This window comes from Leuresthes tenuis, unplaced genomic scaffold (assembly GCF_036924035.1).
Source record: "Leuresthes tenuis unplaced genomic scaffold, fLeuTen1.0.hap1 SCAF_1, whole genome shotgun sequence".
Taxonomy (NCBI): Eukaryota; Metazoa; Chordata; class Actinopteri; order Atheriniformes; family Atherinopsidae; genus Leuresthes; species Leuresthes tenuis.
This window is the reverse complement of record NW_027325355.1, coordinates 38,589,495-38,611,180: the sequence shown is the minus strand read 5'-3', so window position 1 is coordinate 38,611,180 and position 21,686 is coordinate 38,589,495. Positions and strand designations below refer to the sequence as shown.

Below are 21,686 nucleotides of genomic sequence, written 5' to 3'. Positions count from 1 at the left end.
GAATGTCATTGATTAAGGCTTGGAAAATGGCAGGAACATTGGTGAGGCCAAAGGGCATAACGAGATATTCAGTGGCCAAGAGGAGCGTAGGGTATGAACAAGATGGTAGGTGTTTCTCAGGTCCAATTTGTTGAAAACTTGGGCTCTATAGAGTATTTCAAAAGCAGCATTGAGCAGTGGTAGGGGATATTTGTTTTTGACCATGATATTGTTTAACCCTCAGTAGTCAATGCACGGTCAAAGAGTTTATCCTTCTTATCAACGAAGAAGAAGCCTGCCCCCAGAGGGGAGGAAGAATGATGTTGGCCGCCAAGTAATCAGTAATGTACAGTTCTATAGAGGCTTGCTTGGGACGGATGATGTTATAAAATTTACTAGTGTTTAAAGGAGATCCCAGGAAGTAAATCAATACCACAATCGTATGGCCAATGAGGAGGTAAAGATAACGCTTTTTCTTAATGAAAACCTTGGTCAGGTCATGATAAATCTCAGTGACACTAGATAAGTCAGAATTCTCAATCATGGGTTCTCTATTATCTGGACAACTAGTTGGAAGAGTGGAGTGCAGACATAATGAGCTAACAAGTCACAGATTGAACCAACCAATCAAGAGGGTTAGGCAGACTGAGCCAGAGGTAGCCTAATACCAAGGTGAAGATGTGGAAGGCATGAAATACAGTATGATGTCCTCTAAATGGTTACCCGAAATGAATAGCTTAACGGAAACTGTGGTGTGAGTTACACCGGTCAGAGTGTTGCCATCAAGTGCTCTAACCATTTGAAGTCGTTCAGGTATGCCTGAATCAGAAACTAATTTCTGGTCAATAAAACTAGCCTCTGCCACAGAATCAAAATGGGCTGAAAGAGAAGTAAACCTGTTTATGAGAAATTTCGACATGGATGAATAGATGTAAAGGAGGATAACAGTTAGCAGAATCTTTACTCATCACTACCCCTACAGCTACTGATGAGCTGACTTGTTTAAGAGAGCTGGCGTTTCTGACAGTTATAGACTCTATGATCAGGTTTCCCACAGTAGAAACACTCACCCGCCCGTAATCAACGCTGCCACTCTTCTGGGGTTAAACAGGTTTGTCTGATCTGTATGGGCACCTCCTCTAAGTGTTGAGGTGAGTTTACAGGTGCCGTAAAGGATGTTGGAGGAAAATGGCAGGGGTGCAAGTAGGCTGAGATTGATGTGATAATCTTTCCCACCTTTGTTCCTTCTGACAATTGTCCAACCTGATAGCGAGTGAAACTATAGTCCACATCTGGAGGGGCATCACATGAAGCTAACTCATCTTTCAAAGGATCAGATACCTGCACTGATCTACCTGTAGTGCTGTATCATTACATCCGCTCTCCTCAGCCAAAGTCCTGGAATCCACAGAGAAATCGGTTACATTCCTTCCTTATTGTCGAAGATTAATAGTCATTTTGCCACATCCTCACTCCTCCTCAACTATGAACAAATACTTACTTGACTTCTTTAACGAACTCTTTTAAAGAGAGAAAGGTTGCTAGTGTGTGAGCTTTGAAAGCTTCTGTCCAAGCCAGAGCTGTGCCTCGCATTATACCCGTGATGTAGAAAATCTTAGACTGGTCAGTGGAAAAGGTTTGGAAAAGTCTCACTGCAGAAGGAATCCACTGCGAGGTTGCTGAGATGGGCTTCAGGATCAGGCATGTGGGATTCACATGTAGGCGATGTGATGACAAAGGTGAGGAAGACTGGGAGGCAGAATGAACAGAAGATCCAATGGTTAATCCTGCTGTTAGTAAGGAAACTTGGGTGGTTAATTGTGCTACTTGATGCAAGAGAGATTGATCCGCCAACCAAATCAACCAGACGTTGCAGAACCTGTTCCTCTCTGGTGAGAGCCTGTTGTGAGTCCTTTGTCCTGCTCAGTCCTTGATCCGTTATCCTTCTGGCTGGTTAATTTTGTTATGGTTTTGTTCACAGCCAGGGTCCAACAAAGACTGAAGAAGGCAGGTAAATAGAATGGTAAGTGATTTATTTACAACAAAGAGCTTAATTTCTAAAATCGGTAACGACGACTGGATGAGAGTAGCACGGACGTAGTAGTAATGACGTGAGTAGCAGATAGCATTAATTCTATGTAGGGCTGATAAGATTAATTCGACTTTCCGAGCCGGATCCGACTTCACATGGGGTTAAGATTTATAATCCGACTTGGGTCTAGGAAATTCCGACATCCGTGTACAACTGGAACACATCACTAGTTTTAGCACACAAACGCCAGGCTCTCAATGTATGCTACAATGTAAATTAGTCAAAGTAAGGGAACATTAATCATTAGTTTTATCGGCAATGTTTGCCGCTTAAGTACGGATAGGGGGGGGGGCTTTCGGGGTCACTATGAATCTGGGAGGGTCCTGTCCCCCCCATCCCCAGTGCCATCTGCACCCATGCTCACCAGTGATATGTTACTTTGAAACTGGGTTTGGCAATAACGGTGGCAGCATAGAGTGGCTTTCCAGCTGAGAACGATTTTGGTGAGACCCTGACAGATCCGGTACAGTCTACCCCTAAAAGACAAGCAAGGAGGGACAATCCTGACTCAAACTTGAATATGTGAAATAACTTAGCCAGTATTGTACTATTAAGTACAACAAACTAACTGACAACGAGAGGAGTGAAAAGTGGAGCTTTTAAGAAGCTTTGGCTGCAACAGCTAAGATGGGTATGTGTGAAGTTCATAACCACCATACAATCAAGCCAGATAATCAAAATTTTGAAGCTGCTTCAAATTACAGGCCCCTTAATCCACACTTACAAAATAGCTTGATATTTGACATTACTGTAAACTAGATCATGGGTAATTGACTTTTTTCGAACACACGTGGAGCGTTTTACATGTCCAACCTCCTGGTGACTAGGCTGGTACTTAAAACCGTGTTATGTTTTTGTGGAAAACTGTTTTTCCCTGTCAGATGAAACCATTTGTTATATCCAGCCACCACCCCACCTTAGTGAGGCCCTGGTTGTTGGTTCATAGAGCTGACATTTACTCATTATCCCAAATTCATTTTTGAATTTGTCCCAAAAATGAATGTAAAGTTAGTACACAAGGCACTCTGTGTACATACACTTAAAAAGACATGTGAAAGATGTAGAAATTGTATTTACAATTTGTGTGGTTTCTTTAAATGGCCAAGAATCTTCCTGGCAACTGGATTATTGTCAGTAATCACAGTTCTCTACCTCTTCTCTCCCGTTTTAAGATTTATACAGCTAAAAGCTCTGTCATGGCCAAACATCCAATTAAATCTGGCTCCAAAAATTTGTATCCATCCATTCAAAACTTGCTTAATCTAAGCTGAAGTCTATCTCAGCTGCCATAGGACTCGAGATGGGGTAAACCCTGGACAAGTATAGTCCATCACAGAGCAATCTGCAGCCAAAAATGTTAGAAATTAAATGAATCATTGATAACAAAACTGAAAGGAAAAACAGCTGGAAACTGAAACACAGGATGTTGAATGGAGTTGAATGGACAGACTGACAGGGAGGCATGCTGCACCTTTGATAATATGGCATTTAACCACATTCGGTAACCTAATATCATAGTACATTGTTAGAGTGCAAGTCACGTTTCCAGCCACAGTTTTTAGGTCATCTGCCAAGCATGCTATAGATTTTGAGTAAAAGAGTATATAGAGTAATAGAGTATAGATTTTCGCACTTGACAGGTCATTTTGAAGATATTGTCAACCATAATCTGTGTCCTGATTCTTCATATTTTCAATATTTTTAAAGCACTTTCACAGCTTTGAAGCATTTGGGTCAGCGTTCATCCACGATGTTAGTTAGAAACAGCTAAGGCAACTAACAGTGTAAAATAATTTAGTTTGAGCTTCTGTTCAAAATAGTTGATGTATTATTTTGTCATAGGTGGAAAAAAATGTGGCTCCTTTTGCTCTTTAGCTCCCCCTACAGTTGTGGGAAATGACATCACTGTCGTAAAAACACATCTCAGCGTGAGTTGTGCAAATGTGTTTAAGAGGCCACAAAAACACCATTAAAAGCCCACAAAAATGTCAAGCAACCATAAAGCAAAATGGTGTGGCGAAGGGCCGGAAACCGAAGTTAGCTCAGGCCGCAGGTGCTCTGGGGCAGTTTCAGGACAGGAAATGTGCATAACAAAGGTCAGTGCACTTCAAAATGAGTCAGAGGCAAATGGTTTGGAGGTACACAAACTTATCAAGTGTTGCTTTAAAGATCACGTGTTATGAGAAAATCTAATTTTTCTGTCTGAAGTAACTAAAACCCAGAAAAGACACAACCCTGGCATTTCGTCTTGGTCCCCTGTATCTGACATGTCATTCAGTGAGCTGTTCAGATTTGCAGGGTAACTTTTCAGGGCCTCCTTTCTCCTTTTTATTCAACTTCAGATGATGCAGCCTTCGCTTTACCTTAGAGGATGGAAGTTTAAACTCTCGCTGAACTCTTCCAGTTCACTTAACTGAAAAAATAAATGAGCTAATAATGCTGGAGTAGTTTTATACCATGACAGTCTGACTTCTGATTGATGTTCTTTAATTATTTCCCAGATGATACCATTTGTCATTGAAGGCACTATCAACACAGCACTGGTAACAGTTGTTAATAAAACATTACCTACAGAGGCAGCAGTTCCTGACGTTAGCCACTAAACAGACCAAAATGGAAGTCCAGGGTTCATGGAGCTGATATGTGACAGAGGAATTATGATGCTGGTTCTTAATGATGGTATTAACCAGCTGTTATGTTCTGTGGTGCAGAATGTAATGAGAGGGGTGGAGTGGAGTTGAATGGGTCACTTAAACAGAGGTGTGATTTAACGGAAGACAAAGTAGCTCCTCTACTGACCAAAGCATGTCACAGATATGAAAGTAGGATCTCAGTAAGTGTGACAGCTTGTGAAATAAGAGCACAACATGTCTCCTTTAAAACTTCCTGGTTACCATGGTTACCACGCCATGTTTTCACAGCAACTCTAAAGGTCATCACGAAGGTGGGCTCTCTCTGAGGTTAGAGTGGTACAATCTAACTGTTGAAAGATACAGCTTTACATGATAAATGTGTTTCTATAGGTAGAAGGTGTCACAATTTCTAAATTCAGCTGGTATTTATTGCATCGTAACTAAAGCAAATGAAACATAAAATATCTGGAAAGGAACCTCTACTAAATTAGCAGAAACAATGAGTCCACAGAATAGTTTCTCCGAAACAATGATTGGGAAATGAACGCTGCGTGTTTAAACATCAAACACAGAGCAGCTGCACACTAAATTGCCCCTTGGGGGACAATAAGGATTACCTTGAACCTTGAACAGGGTGCTGAGGTTTGGTGTAAGCTAGACCTTAATAATTTGTTCTTAAACTGGTTAATCATGATGAGAAAGCTCTGTGCACATTTAACAAAATGTATCTAAACATGACACTGAGCTTTAATTAGTGGTTTGACCAAAGTCTTTAAAAGGGAGCTACACCAATGTTCACAGCAGATGAAGCAGTCCAGCTGCACTGCGCACGGAACAAATAGCTGTTGATTGAGCAACATTCACACATGCTTTTCAAAGGAATCATAAGGAAAGGTAAAATATTTACAACACAGCATCCTTTGTGAGGACTTCAGCATGTTGTAATAAAAAACTAAAGTGGGTGACAGGCTTTGACAAACATTAGGCTCCACACTTCATCCCTAAACAGATGTATGCAGCCTCAGGGTGGCCATTAGTCCTTTCATTGAAGGAAAAGTGTGACTGATTCTTCTGGATTCTGATGATGGGCACACACTCATGCACGCAGCCTTTTTGGAGCTTCAGATGTCGGAGCATACTGCTGAAGCCCTGGTGAGCCCATGCAGTAAAAAGGCCTACAGCATGGTTAAAGGACTTTTTATTTTAACATTTTGGTGTGAATAATAGTTAACTTTGGTTAAAATTCCAAAATACAGCATTGATGCTCTGGTTAAGTAATGCTTTCAAGTGCGATGTTCTAAAAATGTGTTTTTCCTCTGAGGTTTCAACATGTGCTCAAAGATGGGAGAAAGATGGGAGATGGACGTGGGTTGTTGAAAGCTCACAGCAGATGTGGCTGAAATATACAGAAGTAACTTAGGTTAAAATTAAAACCTACACAGTGGAGTGAAATTTGACTTTAGGTTGAAAGGTTTGGTTAAAGAGCATGTTTAAACACGACCGAGGCCTGCCTGTGTTTTCAGGAAAGCATACAGAATCAATGCACCCTGACTATTTGTACATCTGCAGTGGCAATGAATTACTCCTGTAGCTCCCCTGTGGCTCCACCTGTACCTCAGCCGTTGCTGCAGAGAAGCCTCACAGCACTGCAGACAACCTCTTACGTCTTGTGCTCAGCACTCTCCCATATCATGAATGTGGGAAGGTTGCTCTTTCCTAATAAATGAGCTTTATTCAGAAGTGCTGCCTTAACACAAGTATTTAGATCAAATGCATCCTCAAGAACAGTGGTTTAATTATGTTCCTGGAACAAGAGGTGTTACAGCTTGAGAACCTGCTCATGATTTTACTGTAATTACCTTTCTCTTTTGAAAAGACAAGTTTCAGGAACAACGATGTGCTGACTTACAGTACCGTGTATGATATATGGAACATGTGCAAGTTGATCTGCCATGGAAACTATTTGGAGTGAACAGGGAGCCCTGCAACAACAGCCTCAGCAAGAAAAAGAATGATCAATTAACTGACTTAAATTATAGATGATTTATTTAATTTATACAATCATAACTTAAGTATATATGTGTATGATTTTATCTTGACATACTGCTGTCCAGCTCAGGGTTGAATAATAACTTTCTTTGACTTTAAAAAGTACATTTTGCCAGTAGAACTGCAGAAGGTTGCTGTGAGCTGTGATGGCAGTGATACCTGTGGGGGCAGAAAATGTTACAGGAAGCACTTTACATGTCCTCCATTAACTACTTTCTTTTTTTTTCTTGAAAGCATTGGGAAATTCAGATAGTTCCCCTTGAGCATGCTTCCAGACCACAACCACCACCCTCCCTCAAACATCATCCCCTCCCTCTTCCCACCCCCTTACCCATATAAAGATGAGTAATGTGGGCAACATGCGCAACCACAGGAGGAATATATTATCCCCCCGGCCCTGGTGGCAGTGATGAATGTCCAAGACGAACTCACTGCACAGTCACTGAGGCAGCTCCGCAGACTCCAGAGAGTTCAGATAGCGGGACACACATGCATACGTAGTGCAGGAGAGGCACAGAGAAGAGCACTTCGGCAGTTGGATTCCTTTAGTTTTATGTCCACTCCTCGCTGACAGGACTGGGACACTGTGCTCTGAGACCATGCTCTCCTTCCCCAACCCAGTTTCATGGTAAAATGTCAAATCAGCATGAAGCAAAAATCACTGTATGCATGTTGATGAGGACCAAAATACTCTTTTTCTTCACGGACACCAGGACTTGTTGCCTGGTAAGGCAGAAATGGAGAGTTGGTATTGGTGGTAGACAACGTGAGTACATGTGTCACTCCTGCATCCCTTCTTGTGCACTCGTTTGATACGGTGAACAGCCAATCAGAGTGAGATCTTTTGCTGACAACTGTTTAGTTTAAAAAAGACATTTAACAAAGTCCCTCAGTGTCATTCAGCTGATGCCAGCCTGATAAAGAAGGTCCCTAACCCTGCCACCCAATGCCTCCTGCCCCTAATGTAGAGTTTTTCACCAGTTACAGTAGGTAACCACCCGTAACGGCTAACCGTGAGACTGAGATGCTCTGCATGGCTGTTTCCTTTTGCTGCTGTAAAACTCAACTCATGACAAAGTCATGACAACTTCTCTCTGTCAAATCAAAGTGCTTAAAGTTTACATCACCAAACCTCCCTCCCTCCCTCCCTCTCTCTCTCTCTCAACGTCTGACTCCACAGATGCACTACACCAAAAAAGATGGGTAGTAACACTCTGTTTGCCTGTTTGTTTGATGGAGGGCCAAAGCATAGTTTTGTCTGAGCCCACAGAGGCCTGCAGCCACCATCAGATGCCTATCTGTTAGAGACTATGACAACTTAATGGCACTGCTCTTGTTTTATGTGCATCTGCCAGTACAAGGTTGTTCCTGCCACCTGCACTGCTCCATGAGGCTTCTGCTAATGTGGAACTGAATGAAAAGCAGGAAGTTATTGACTCCCAGCCACTGTAATCAGCAATTATCTATTCAATGAAAGCAAATCGTCCAGCATTTGTTCAGGTCCGGACCCTCCACAGACTCACCCTTTCCCCTGACAAATCCTCTTCTCATCTTGGTTTCTGGTGAGGAGTTGTGAATAGAAGCAAAAGCATAACCAAACCTGAGACACCCACCCTGAGTACAGTATAGATTAATAACCTCTCACTGGAAGCTGCTTCCACTCCTTTGCCTCACTGTTTTCTTTTGTGGAGGAGGATGATATACTCCTCCTGCCTCATGCCTTGCCTTGCTTTGTGCCAAACCTACTGAAGGGCAACATATTAAGTACAGCCAGCTCTCCATTTACACACCATTCTCACCACAACCTACAGCTACTGTAGAAAAACAATAACTGGTGTGTGCATAATTTTAACGAAATTAGACATTAGATGTAGTTTTACATTCTGTATAAGGCATAGATAATCAAAGCCTAAGGAAAACCTATATAAATATATAGGGGCTGCGCGGGGGTGTGGTGGTCAGCAACGTTGCCTCACAGCAACGTTCCAGGTTTGAAACCTGGCTGTTCTTTCTGGGTGGAGTTTGCATGTTAAAACATGCGTGTTTGCTTAACTGGTGGTTGTAAATTGACCCTAGGAGTGTGTGAGTGTGTGTGGTTGTGTGTCTCTGTGGTCCTGTGATGGACAGGGGAACTGTCCAGGTGTACCCCGCCTCTCACCCAATGACAGCTGGGACAGGCTCAGCCCCCCCACACAACCCTGACTTTGATTAAGGGGGTATAGAAAATGGATGAATGGAAGCATATAGATGGATAGATAGATATAAAGATTCTGAGTTAATGGAAACTTGCATGAATATAGACGGTCACAAATAACAGCAATAACACGAACACATACTAGATACTGAATATTAATAATGGTTGGGTGTGAAACAGAGAGGTGGAAGTTCTAGGGATTATTTCACTTAATTTTGAAATATTTTTCAGTAATGCAGCTTTTGTGTCTGTGAGTCATGCTGACTTCTCTTTCTACATTATGGAAGATACAGAAAAATGAGTTATGGTATCATGTAGAGAGGAGCAGCTACTGCATTTTCAGAAATCCTGGTTTCTGCATGGAAGAAACATGAAAAACTTCATCCAGGGGTATTTTCTTGCTTCATCACCCTCTAAATACACTTGTACACTGTGTTTTGGATGTGTGACCTTTGTATCTATCTCTGTTTTATGACAGTAACAACTGTATAAGACTCAAAACAGGGAACAGTAAGCTGTCCAGACCTGATGCAGGAAACAAATCTGTGAACAGACATTACATTTCCTTAGTAGGGTTTATAATGGACACTATTAGTAAAGCTCACTGAACAAGACACAGTGCCTACACTCTTATGGGCGATAAGTGCCATATACTGTTTTTTGGAGATACATGCCAAAAGTACTGTTTTATGGGCGATAAGTGCCATATGTACTGTTTTATGGGCGATAAGTGCCATATACTGTTTTTTGGGCGATAAGTGCCGTATATACTGTTTTTTGGCAATAAGTGCCATATACTGTTTTTTTGGCAATAAGTGCCGTATGTACTGTTTTATGGGCGATAAGTGCCATATGCACTGTTTTTTTGGGCGATAAGTGCCGTATATACTTTTTTTTTGGCGAGAAGTGCCATATGTACTGTTTTATGGGCGATAAGTGCCGTATATACTGTTTTATGGCGATAAGTGCCATATACTGTTTTTCAGGCGATAAGTGCCATATGTACTGTTTTATGGCGATAAGTGTCGTATATACTGTTTCATGGGCGATAAGTGCTGTATACAGTTTTTTTGGCAATAAGTGCCGTATCCTGTTTTATGGGCGATAAGTGCCATATACTGTTTTTTTGGCAATAAGTGCCGTATATACTTTTTTTTTGGCGAGAAGTGCCATATATACTGTTTTATGGGCGATAAGTGCCGTATACACTGTTTTATGGGCGATAAGTGCCATATACTGTTTTTTTGGCTATAAGTGCCATATGTACTGTTTTTTTGGCTATAAGTGCCATATACTGTTTTTTTGGCTATAAGTGCCATATGTACTGTTTTTTTGGCTATAAGTGCCATATGTACTGTTTTATGGCGATAAGTGCCGTATGTACTGTTTTATGGGCGATAAGTGCTGTATACTGTTTTTATGGCAATAAGTGCCGTATACTGTTTTATGGGCGATAAGTGCCATATACTGTTTTTTGGGCGATAAGTGCCGTATGTACTGTTTTTTGGGCGATAAGTGCCATATACTGTTTTTTGGCTATAAGTGCCATATGTACTGTTTTTTTGGCTATAAGTGCCGTATGTACTGTTTTATGGGTGATAAGTGCTGTATACCGTTTTTATGGCAATAAGTGCCGTATGTACTGTTTTATGGGTGATAAGTGCTGTATACTGTTTTTATGGCTATAAGTGCCGTATGTACTGTTTTATGGGTGATAAGTGCTGTATACTGTTTTTTGGGCGATAAGTGCCGTATGTACTGTTTTTTGGGCGATAAGTGCCATATACTGTTTTTTGGCTATAAGTGCCATATGTACTGTTTTTTTGGCTATAAGTGCCGTATGTACTGTTTTATGGGTGATAAGTGCTGTATACCGTTTTTATGGCAATAAGTGCCGTATGTACTGTTTTATGGGTGATAAGTGCTGTATACTGTTTTTTGGGCGATAAGTGCCACATGTACTGTTTTATGGGCGATAAGTGCCATATACTGTTTTTTGGGCGATAAGGGCCGTATGTTCTTTTTTTTGGGCGATAAGTGCCATATGTACTGTTTTTTTGGCTATAAGTGCCATATACTGTTTTTTGGAGATAAGTGCCAAAAGTACTGTTTTTTGGAGATAAATGCCATATGTACTGTTTTTTTGGCAATAAGTGCCATATGCTGTTTTTTGGAGATAAGTGCCAAATCTACTGTTTTATGGGCGATAAGTGCCATATGTACTGTTTTTTTGGCGATAAGTGCCATATACTGTTTTTTGGGCGATAAGGGCCGTATGTACTGTTTTTTGGGCGATAAGTGCCGTATACTGTTTTTTGGGCGATAAATGCCATATGTACTGTTTTTTTGGCAATAAGTGCCATATACTGTTTTTTGGAGATAAGTGCCATATGTACTGTTTTATGGGCGATAAGTGCCGTATACTGTTTTTTGGATATAAGTGCCATATGTACTGTTTCATGGGCGATAAGTGCCGTATGTACTGTTTTATGGGCCATAAGTGCCATATACTGTTTTTTTGGCAATAAGTGCCATATACACTGTTTTTTGGAGATAAGTGCCATATGTACTTTTTTTTTTGGAGATAAGTGCCATATGTACTGTTTTATGGGCGATAAGTGCCATATGTACTGTTTTGTGGAGGTAAGTGCTGTATACTTTTTTATGGGCGATAAGTGCCGTATGTACTGTTTTTTGGGCGATAAATGCCACATGTACTGTTTTATGGGTGATAAGTGCCGTATACTGTTTTTTGGGCGATAAGTGCCACATGTACTGTTTTATGGGTGATAAATGCCGTATACTGTTTTATGGGCGATAAGTGCCGTATATACTGTTTTTTTGGCGATAAGTGCCATATACTGTTTTTTGGGCGATAAGTGCCGTATGTACTGTTTTTTGGGCGATAAGTGCCATATGTACTGTTTTTTTGGCGATAAGTGCCATATACTGTTTTTTGGGCGATAAGGGCCGTATGTACTGTTTTTTGGGCGATAAGTGCCATATGTACTGTTTTTTTGGCGATAAGTGCCATATACTGTTTTTTGGAGATAAGTGCCAAAAGTACTGTTTTTTGGAGATAAATGCCATATGTACTGTTTTTTTGGCAATAAGTGCCATATGCTGTTTTTTGGAGATAAGTGCCATATGTACTGTTTTATGGGCGATAAGTGCCGTATACTGTTTTTTGGATATAAGTGCCATATGTACTGTTTCATGGGCGATAAGTGCCGTATGTACTGTCTTATGGGCCATAAGTGCCATATACTGTTTTTTTGGCAATAAGTGCCATATATACTGTTTTATGGGTGATAAATGCCGTATACTGTTTTATGGGCGATAAGTGCCGTATATACTGTTTTTTTGGCGATAAGTGCCATATACTGTTTTTTGGGCGATAAGTGCCGTATGTACTGTTTTTTGGGCGATAAGTGCCATATGTACTGTTTTTTTGGCGATAAGTGCCATATACTGTTTTTTGGGCGATAAGTGCCGCATGTACTGTTTTTTGGGCGATAAGTGCCATATGTACTGTTTTATGGGCGATAAGTGCCGTATACTGTTTTTTGGATATAAGTGCCATATGTACTGTTTTGTGGAGATAAGTGCTGTATACTTTTTTATGGGCGATAAGTGCCATATGTACTGTTTTTTGGGCGATAAATGCCACATGTACTGTTTTATGGGTGATAAGTGCCGTATACTGTTTTTTGGGCGATAAGTGCCACATGTACTGTTTTATGGGTGATAAGTGCCGTATACTGTTTTTTGGGCGATAAGTGCCACATGTACTGTTTTATGGGCGATAAGTGCCATATGTACTGTTTTTTTGGCGATAAGTGCCATATACTGTTTTTTGGGCGATAAGTGCCGTATGTACTGTTTTTTGGGCGATAAGTGCCATATGTACTGTTTTATGGGCGATAAGTGCCGTATACTGTTTTTTGGATATAAGTGCCATATGTACTGTTTTTTGGAGATAAGTGCCATATGTACTGTTTTATGGGCGATAAGTGCCATATGTACTGTTTTATGGGCGATAAGTGCCATATGTACTGTTTTTTTGGCAATAAGTGCCATATGTACTGTTTTTTGGGCAATAAATGCCATATGTACTGTTTTATGGAGATAAGTGCCATATGTACTGTTTTATGGGTGATAAGTGCCGTATACTGTTTTTTGGAGATAAGTGCCATATGTACTGTTTTATGGGCGATAAGTGCCATATGTACTGTTTTGTGGAGATAAGTGCCGTATATTTTTTTATGGGCGATAAGTGCCGTATGTACTGTTTTTTGGGCGATAAGTGCCACATGTACTGTTTTATGGGTGATAAGTGCTGTATACTGTTTTATGGGCGATAAGTGCCGTATATACTGTTTTTTGGGCGATAAATGCCATATGTACTGTCTTTTTGGAGATAAGTGCCGTATATACTGTTTTTTGGGCGATAAGTGCCATATGTACTGTTTTATGGAGATAAATGCCATATCTACTGTTTTTTTGGCAATAAGTGCCATATGCTGTTTTTTGGAGATAAGTGCCAAATCTACTGTTTTTTGGAGATAAGTGCCAAATCTACTGTTTTTTGGAGATAAGTGCCATATGTACTTTTTTATGGGTGATAAGTGCCGTATACTGTTTTATGGGCGATAAGTGCCATATACTGTTTTTTTGGCGATAAGTGCCATATGTACTGTTTTATGGGCGATAAGTGCCATATACTGTTTTTTTGGCGATAAGTGCCATATATATTGTTTTTTGGCAATAAGTGCCATATGTACTGTTTTTTGGCAATAAGTGCCGTATACTGTTTTTTTTGTTAATAAGTGCCATATTTACTGTTTTATGGCGATAAGTGCCATATGTACTGTTTTATGGGCGATAAGTAACGTATATACTGGTTTTTTTTGCGATAAGTGCCATATGTACTTTTTTTTTGGCCATAAGTGCCATATGTACTTTTTTATGAAGATAAGTGCCATATGTACTGTTTTATGGGCGATAAGTGCCATATGTACTGTTTTATGGGCGATAAGTGCCATATGTACTGTTTTATGGCGATAAGTGCCATATATACTGTTTTTTTGGCGATAAGTGCCATATGTACTGTTTTTTTGGCCATAAGTGCCATATGTACTTTTTTATGGCGATAAGTGCCATATGTACTTTTTTATGGCGATAAGTGCCATATGTACTGTTTTATGGGCGATAAGTGCCATATGTACTGTTTTATGGCGATAAGTGCCATATGTACTGTTTTATGGGCGATTAGTGCTGTATACTGTTTTTTTGGTAATAAGTGCCGTATCCTGTTTTATGGGGGATAAGTGCCATATATACTGTTTTTTTGGCAATAAGTGCCATATGTACTTTTTTTTGGCGAGAAGTGCCATATATACTGTTTTATGGGCGATAAGTGCCATATACTGTTTTTTTGGCGATAAGTGCCATATGTACTGTTTTATGGCGATAAGTGCCGTATATATTGTTTTATGGGCGATAACTGCTGTATACTGTTTTTATGGCAATAAGTGCCATATACTGTTTTTTGGGCGATAAGTGCCATATACTGTTTTTTTGGCAATAAGTGCCGTATATAAATTTTTTTTGGCGAGAAGTGCCATATGCACTGTTTTATGGCGATAAGTGCCATATATACTGTTTTATGGTTGGTAAGTGCCATATGTACTGTTTTTTGGGTGATAAGTGCCGTATATAATGTTTTTTTGGCGATAAGTGCCATATGTACTGTTTTTTTTGGCAATAAGTGCCATATGTACTGTTTTTTGGGCAATAAGTCCCATATATACTGTTTTTTTGGAGATAAGTGCCGTATACTGTTTTTTTGGCGATAAGTGCCGTATGTACTGTTTTATGGGCGATAAGTGCCATATGCGCTGTTTTTTTGGAGATAAGTGCCATATGTACTTTTTTTTTGGCGATAAGTGCCATATGTACTGTTTTTGGGCAATAAGTGCCATATATACTGTTTTTTTGGTGATAGGTGCCATATACTGTTTTTTGGGCGATAAATGCCATATGTACTGTTTTATGGCGATAAGTGCCATATGTACTGTTTTTTTGGGCAATAAGTGCCTTCTGCACTGAAAGGCCGGCACCTTATTTTTCGTTGCAATGACCATAAAGAAATCTTAATCTCTGAATCTGAATCTAAACATCTAAAGATCTGAATCTAAAGCTCTAACAGGACAAGTTTAGATAAAAATCTACTGTCAGAGGCCATGAGAAGAGCATTACTGCACCAGTTCTTTTTCTGTCCAACAAGCAGTTTCTTTGAAAATATTCAGTTTATCTCCAGATGCTTATGTAAAGAGTTGAGAAAGAAGGAGGAGGCTGGATAAAACATGGCTTCTGAACGGACTTTTAAAGTAAAAGTTCAGCTTTACCTCAAAATATGTAAATGAAGAAGAATAATTGATCACTGTGTATAAAGTGAAATACTATTTGAAAAGCCTTCTATGAAAGGACTGATTGACAGACAGCTGGTTGGAGATCTCCAGAACAATGCACCTCCACAGTAGTCCAAGAGAGATCACCAAGAACTTGAATGGATGTGCTGCTGCAAGTCGAATCAATAACAGCTTGAAGGATCTGCAGCTGACTGTGGTTCCAGATATGACATTACACCTCAAGAACTCTTGTACTGTCCATGCCTCAGAGGGTTGTGGCTAATTTGATACATAATATAGCAAAAACAGCAAATTAGGAAGGGGGTTGTTAGTTCAAGGTATCCAAAACTGTAGCATTCACTGCAGGAGAGGGAGAGCAATGTGATGAAAGCACTGATGTTTCTCTTTCTGTAGTGTTCAAAATATGTCTGCAAACACGGTTTTTAGTTTAATTCTTTGTAGAATTCAGCTGAGAGCTTCAGATGCTGCTGACTAATTTAATTTCAAACTTTGTTGGAAGGATCTACACTTTCTCCCTCCATCTTCTTTAACCCAAACAACCAACTGTTGTTTCATAATCACCACCCACGCACGGACTAATCACCTCACCTAATCACAACAGGAGAGAGTTGTAGATAAGGTGTTCATCTGCCCTGACTACACTGAAAGACTACATGGAGGAAGAAAAAGAGCTGTAACACCAGCCATCCTTTTTATGTGTTGTATTGGTAAAATGAGGTTAAATTGAAAAGGTCAAATGGTCACAAAGTGTTCAGTGTTTGCCTTTTTGATTTGGTGTCAGACACATGCAGAAGAAGTCTATGATCTTTAGTGAAAGCCTCTGCACGTACAGTAGTACGAGCAAAACTAAACCTTTGTTTCATGAACAGTTGCAGCACAATACCTCTTGTGTTTGCCTTCTTATACAACTGATCATCAAGCTTTTTCTGTTCCACATTTCTCCTAAAACCTAACTGAATTTAAATGAAAAGGTCTCTATCTAATTGCTTTGTTTTCTTTGTAAAGCACCCTTAGATGACTTTTATTGTGAAGTGGTACTATATAGAATAAACTAATTTGAACTGCAATTTCGTTTTTGAATTGCAACTTAACTCTTTAACTCTCATCAGTTTAGACAAGGCAAGTTTATTTGCAGAGCACAATTTGTACAGAAGGCAATTCAAAGTGCTTTGAAGGCAAATCACATGAAGGCAAATCAAATCATTCCATAAAACAATTACTATTATTATTATTATTATTATTAAACAAAAAAATTATAATTAATTAATTCAATTAAAAGCTCAGAGTGCAGATAAATACTTTCAGTTTTCATATGCACAGCTAAATAGAACGGTTTTCAGTCTGGATTTAAACATTGTCAGAGCTGAGGCCTGTCTCACATCTTCTGGAAGACTGTTCCAGGTTTTAGGAGCATAAGACCGAAACGCAGCCTCACCTTGTTTAGTCCTGACTCTGGGCACCCTTCCCTGAGGTGTCTCCTCAGGGAAGGGAGGTCTCAGAGTCCCAGTTGGTTCATATGGCTCTAACATGTCAGATAAGTACTTTGGCACTAGACCATGAAGAGACTTGCACACGAGCAGAGCTGTTTTAAAGTCTATTCTCTGAGCGACAGGAAGCCAGTGCAGACCCCTGAGCTCTGGATAATATGGTCATATTTCCTGGTTCTGGTCAGGACTCGAGCAGCAGCGTTCTGGATGTACTGCAGCTGTCTTACAGCCTGTTTAGAGCCCAGTGAGCAGGTCGTTACAGTACTCTAACCTGCTGGAGACAAATGCACGGATTAGTCTTTCTAAGTCTGGTTTAGACACCATTCCTTTGATTCTGGCAATGTTTTATAGATGGTAAAAAGCTGCTGATGTTATTGATTTAATGTGGCCGTAGCTTTAACTTCTGCTGGTTTTGGAATGACATCAGCCTATTTTGAATAATAATTTTAAGCCTAACATCATGATTCTAAAGGTGTAAAATATTCTGAGTTGACACATACTAAGTGAAGAAAGTTGGATTTTAAAGGTTTAATTAGATTTATATGTTCCATTAAATTTACACACGTGTGTGTATCCCAGTTGATTACATTCAGAGTTAAATGAACTCCCTCTGGGATCAGACAGGAGAGATTACCTGTGGGAGAAAGTTAGTTTGTGTAGATTAAATCCAAAATATAACACTGAATGTGTTTGTTAATGCTTCATGCAAACAAATAAATTGACTTTCTGCTTTATGAGATAAGGGCCTTTGGGACCCCTGAGGGTCCCTTACTTAGCTTATCTATGAATGAATCAGTTGTATTCTTCCTTTTCTGCAACGTTTCCGTTGAGGGATTAATAAAATGTATTCGTTCATATTCACCTCATCTACTAAACTATGGAACTAAAACTGTTTCTTTACGCAGTTTACTTGAACTTTTTAAATATTCCCACCATTTAAATGCATTTACCAACATGGTCAGTCATTTTCCACAGGTTGCTTTTTTACAAGCGAAGTCAATTACATCATTGATTAGCTTTATTTTGGAGCTTGTTTGCCCAAATAAAACGTTCTTCCATTTCCCCCCTGTAGATATCCATGATGAGAATGGCTTAAAGCCGGTTATGGTTTACATCCATGGAGGTTCCTACGTGGAAGGAACTGGCAACATGATTGATGGCAGCATCCTGGCCAGCTACGGAAACGTCATCGTCATCACGATCAACTACCGGCTCGGAGTTCTGGGTAAGTCCACCAATCTCAGCCCTCATCAAGCAGGAGAAGGCTGATTGTGTCAGAAAGTGTCTTATTACAACCCAGTTTCACTGCAAAATATCAAATAATCTCAAAAACATTATTGATGGAGATATTATGTTCATGCTACTGGAAATAAACACATCAGATATAAGGACAACGTGAGCATCCGGTTGTTGGACAACTTTAAAGTTACTTTTCTGTTGTTGAAGTTGCCATTTTAGGATCCAGTCGCTGTTTCTTTGGACTTTTTGAGCTGCTTTGTTGCAGGTTTAGACGTTATGAACTAAAGTACTTGGTTAGGGTTAAGGGCTTGTGTTCAAACAGTCACAGCTGTCCCTTTCTTGGGCTACGAGCTGCCAATCCGCTCCCCTTCGGTGTGTTGGACACACAAACCGCACGTCCTGCTGAAATGCATCACTTTGAAAGGGTAGCAATAGAAAATACCCAATCTTAATGTTGTGCTGTGAGAATGGCCTGCTTATAAATGATGAATGCTTTTGTTTGAAGGTATGCTGTCATCTTTGCTTTGATGTAATGTTGGAGAGTTGACTGAGGAAGCGCTGTAAAGCTCTTTATGATTCGATTTTTCATGGAGCTGTTTATTTATCTAAAAGTGATACTTTCACTAAATTCATTCTCTCTCACTTGTGCAGAGAGATTTGCTGCATCACTCGCACTCCTGATCACTCGCATGGTCTGTGGGCTTTTCTGCCTCCGGCTATCATGCATTAGTTCCTCGTGTCAGTCAGCTGCTAATGGCACCAAAGGCAATAGTGTGCATTTTTCTCTTTACTTCAGTGTAGCCCCAAATGACTCCTACAGCACAAGATAAATGCCCATCCATCCATTTTCCATAGTGATTTAATCCAATCCAGGGTCATTCAGCAGCATCAGAAGTCAAGCAAAGACATTCTACAGTGGGAAAATGGATTTCCAGTGACCATCTTATTTAGTTGTTTTTCTTAAGAACATGTCTAATGGGAGGCTGAAGGTGTTAGATGTTTTAAGGACTTGCCCTTTTCCATCCAAGCTGAAACAGTTATGTTATATATTTAATTGGACACAAAACAAAACTATCTTTACTTTTAAAGGGAACCTCATTAAACTTCCTAACTGGTGTCTCCAACTAATCGGAATCCCACAGGTGCTGATTCTCACAGCCTGAGCCTGTGCTCGTGCTATTTCAGAGCCGTCTTACATGAATGAAACTAATAAAGTGTTTGATTCGGAATTGCAGGCACACAGCAAGTGCAAAGGTGAATGTGTGCACGAGAACATCAGAAACGTACTGTTCATCTCAGCAGAAAACTAATCAAATAAGGTTGTTATTGGTCAAGGCAAAGGCTTTTTCACGGTTAAAGAAATAAACAACTGGTTTTAGTTGTCTGAAAGTACGAAATCAACAGTATTCTCCAGTGTTTGTCTGCCATTTTGTTGACTGTTCACCTACCTGACCGACTGCCTCTGTGGACGTGGTTCTATTGTTCAAAAAGCATAACCTGATTAGCCCCTCTTGAACGATTCTTTGGGCAGGAGCACCACAAATGGCATCTATGTGTCACACAGGTCTCTTTAACCTCTGGGCAAGCAAGCAGGCAGAGTCGGGTTAAATGCAATTTAAGAAATTCATTAATCTTTTGATAAAAATTCAAAACAGTTAAAAGGATGGGACGATGAAGGGGCGCAGTCTTTTTAGAAGAGTCTCTACCAGGCATCCAAAGAGTCTCTGATTCCCCTCACCTGCAGGTAAGGGGGGAGGAACCAAGGGGAGGGGAAGGTCCTTCCCTCTCCGCTCCGCCCCCTCTTAAGTCCTCAGGTACAGGCGAACCCTCTCATCAGGGAGTCGCAACCGGGTCAAAAGGGTTTTTTCCAAATAGAAACACACACTTCCCAGCATACAAAGCAAGCAATAAAACTGAATAAAATGCAGTGAAACACAATAAAAACAGAAATCACACATCAAATTAAAAGTACACAGTTCATCACCCGTGTGACATCTGTGATTTTGAGGGAAAATGTTTTCCTCTGTCTTTCTTTACATCTTCAACTTTTTATTTCTGTCATATGATGATGCTCACATACAGCGATCTTGAAAATGAATGACTTGTTCGACTGTTCAGAGGAACTCTGCTCTCACTGTAGTTGACTTCCTTTGGAAAAGTGCTTTCTTTGCCACAGCACAGGTTACGGACAGAAAAAGGTGACAGTAACTAAGTATATTTCATTTTATATGAGCACATCAGCTGCTTTGACTTCAGTTGTTTGAAATCTTCCTTCATCTATTGAAAGCAGGCTGTTTTTCTATGCTATGCATGGGCTGACAACCTGGTCTACTTTTTGAAATCTATGAGCGTTTCTCATGCACAAATGTATGAACTATACTCACTATTTTAGGTTTTTAATTATAAAATATCTATCTCTGTAAAGCCCTTTCATCTTTTGCTAAAGGAGTGCCTTGGATCCCTTTGTTCTCTTCATCTTTATGACCCTTACCCAACGGCACCATCATTACACTTGTTTGATCCTCCAAGAATAATTTATATTTTATCTTGGAGTTTAATGAGCATTTTATCTGATAGGATCTAAGAGTTGTTATAGACAAGCATTGGCGTTTGTATTCCAAGTTTGTGAATAGTTTCGTCACTTACCATAAGATGCAGTTATGGAGTCATATCCCAAAAACTTTGAAAACTCTGTTCTTACAGACACTGATTCAATTCAGTTGAATTCACTTCAGTTTTATTTATATAGCGCCAAATTACAACAGCTGTCATCTCAAGGCATTTAAATAGTATAGTCCAATTCAAGCCAATTGGAGTTCAATTCATTGTAATTATAATCCAATGAAATCCAATTAGTTGATTTCAAAATGATCCAATTCATTCATATAGAGCCAATTCAAAAGCAATATCCTAGCTAAGGAAACCAACAGATTGCACCGAAACTTGATACAAAAGTATTTCAGAAACATTTGGAAAAGAGCCAGAGAAGACCCTCTCTGTCCCTGAACACTACAGCCGCCTCTACTTTAACCTCTTTAGGAGCTGTTTTTGTTGACTGTAGTCTCACCTAAAAACCACTCAAAGCTGTAAATATAAGACCGACACAATGGGACCTGAAGCCTAGCAAGATAGATTCTGCCCTGGTCCAGTGAACCAGCTGTCTTTTAGGGGTTTTCTTTTTTCCATGCTTGCATATGATTATAAGATATTGCATTTTAAATCGCAGAAAACAGACGGTATACACTGACCCTATGATAAGGTACAAAATGGAATGGGACCTCATTTTGTACTTCTTGAACACCTCTGTTGACAGTCTGGCTGAAAATATGCTGTATCTTACAACTATGGAAAGTAAAAGTGGTGTTAGACGTAAACTGGACATCAGGACTGAGGAGCCCTCTAAGGATGGGAATTGTAATACTATTACAGTTATTAGTAGAACTTTTGTGCATCATGTCTGAATGGGTCGTGATACTTCCACAACAGGATCATATCTGACACAATGTAACCGCTCCATCTCTTCTACACAGTCTTTGTAATTAAGGGATTTGCCTTGGTTCAGTCTCATATCTTAAACAG

At 39.9% G+C, this 21,686-nt stretch overlaps 1 protein-coding gene across 1 annotated transcript in view; it reads left to right on the top strand.

Moving 5' to 3' along the window:
* Window positions 1–21,686, top strand: part of nlgn4xa (neuroligin 4 X-linked a) — a 103,280-nt gene that overhangs the window by 34,085 nt on the left and 47,509 nt on the right. Inside the window, exon 3 of the mRNA XM_072379311.1 lies at window positions 17,941–18,093. Coding sequence (XP_072235412.1) covers window positions 17,941–18,093 — 153 coding nt within the window. The remainder of the gene's footprint in view (window positions 1–17,940; window positions 18,094–21,686) is intronic.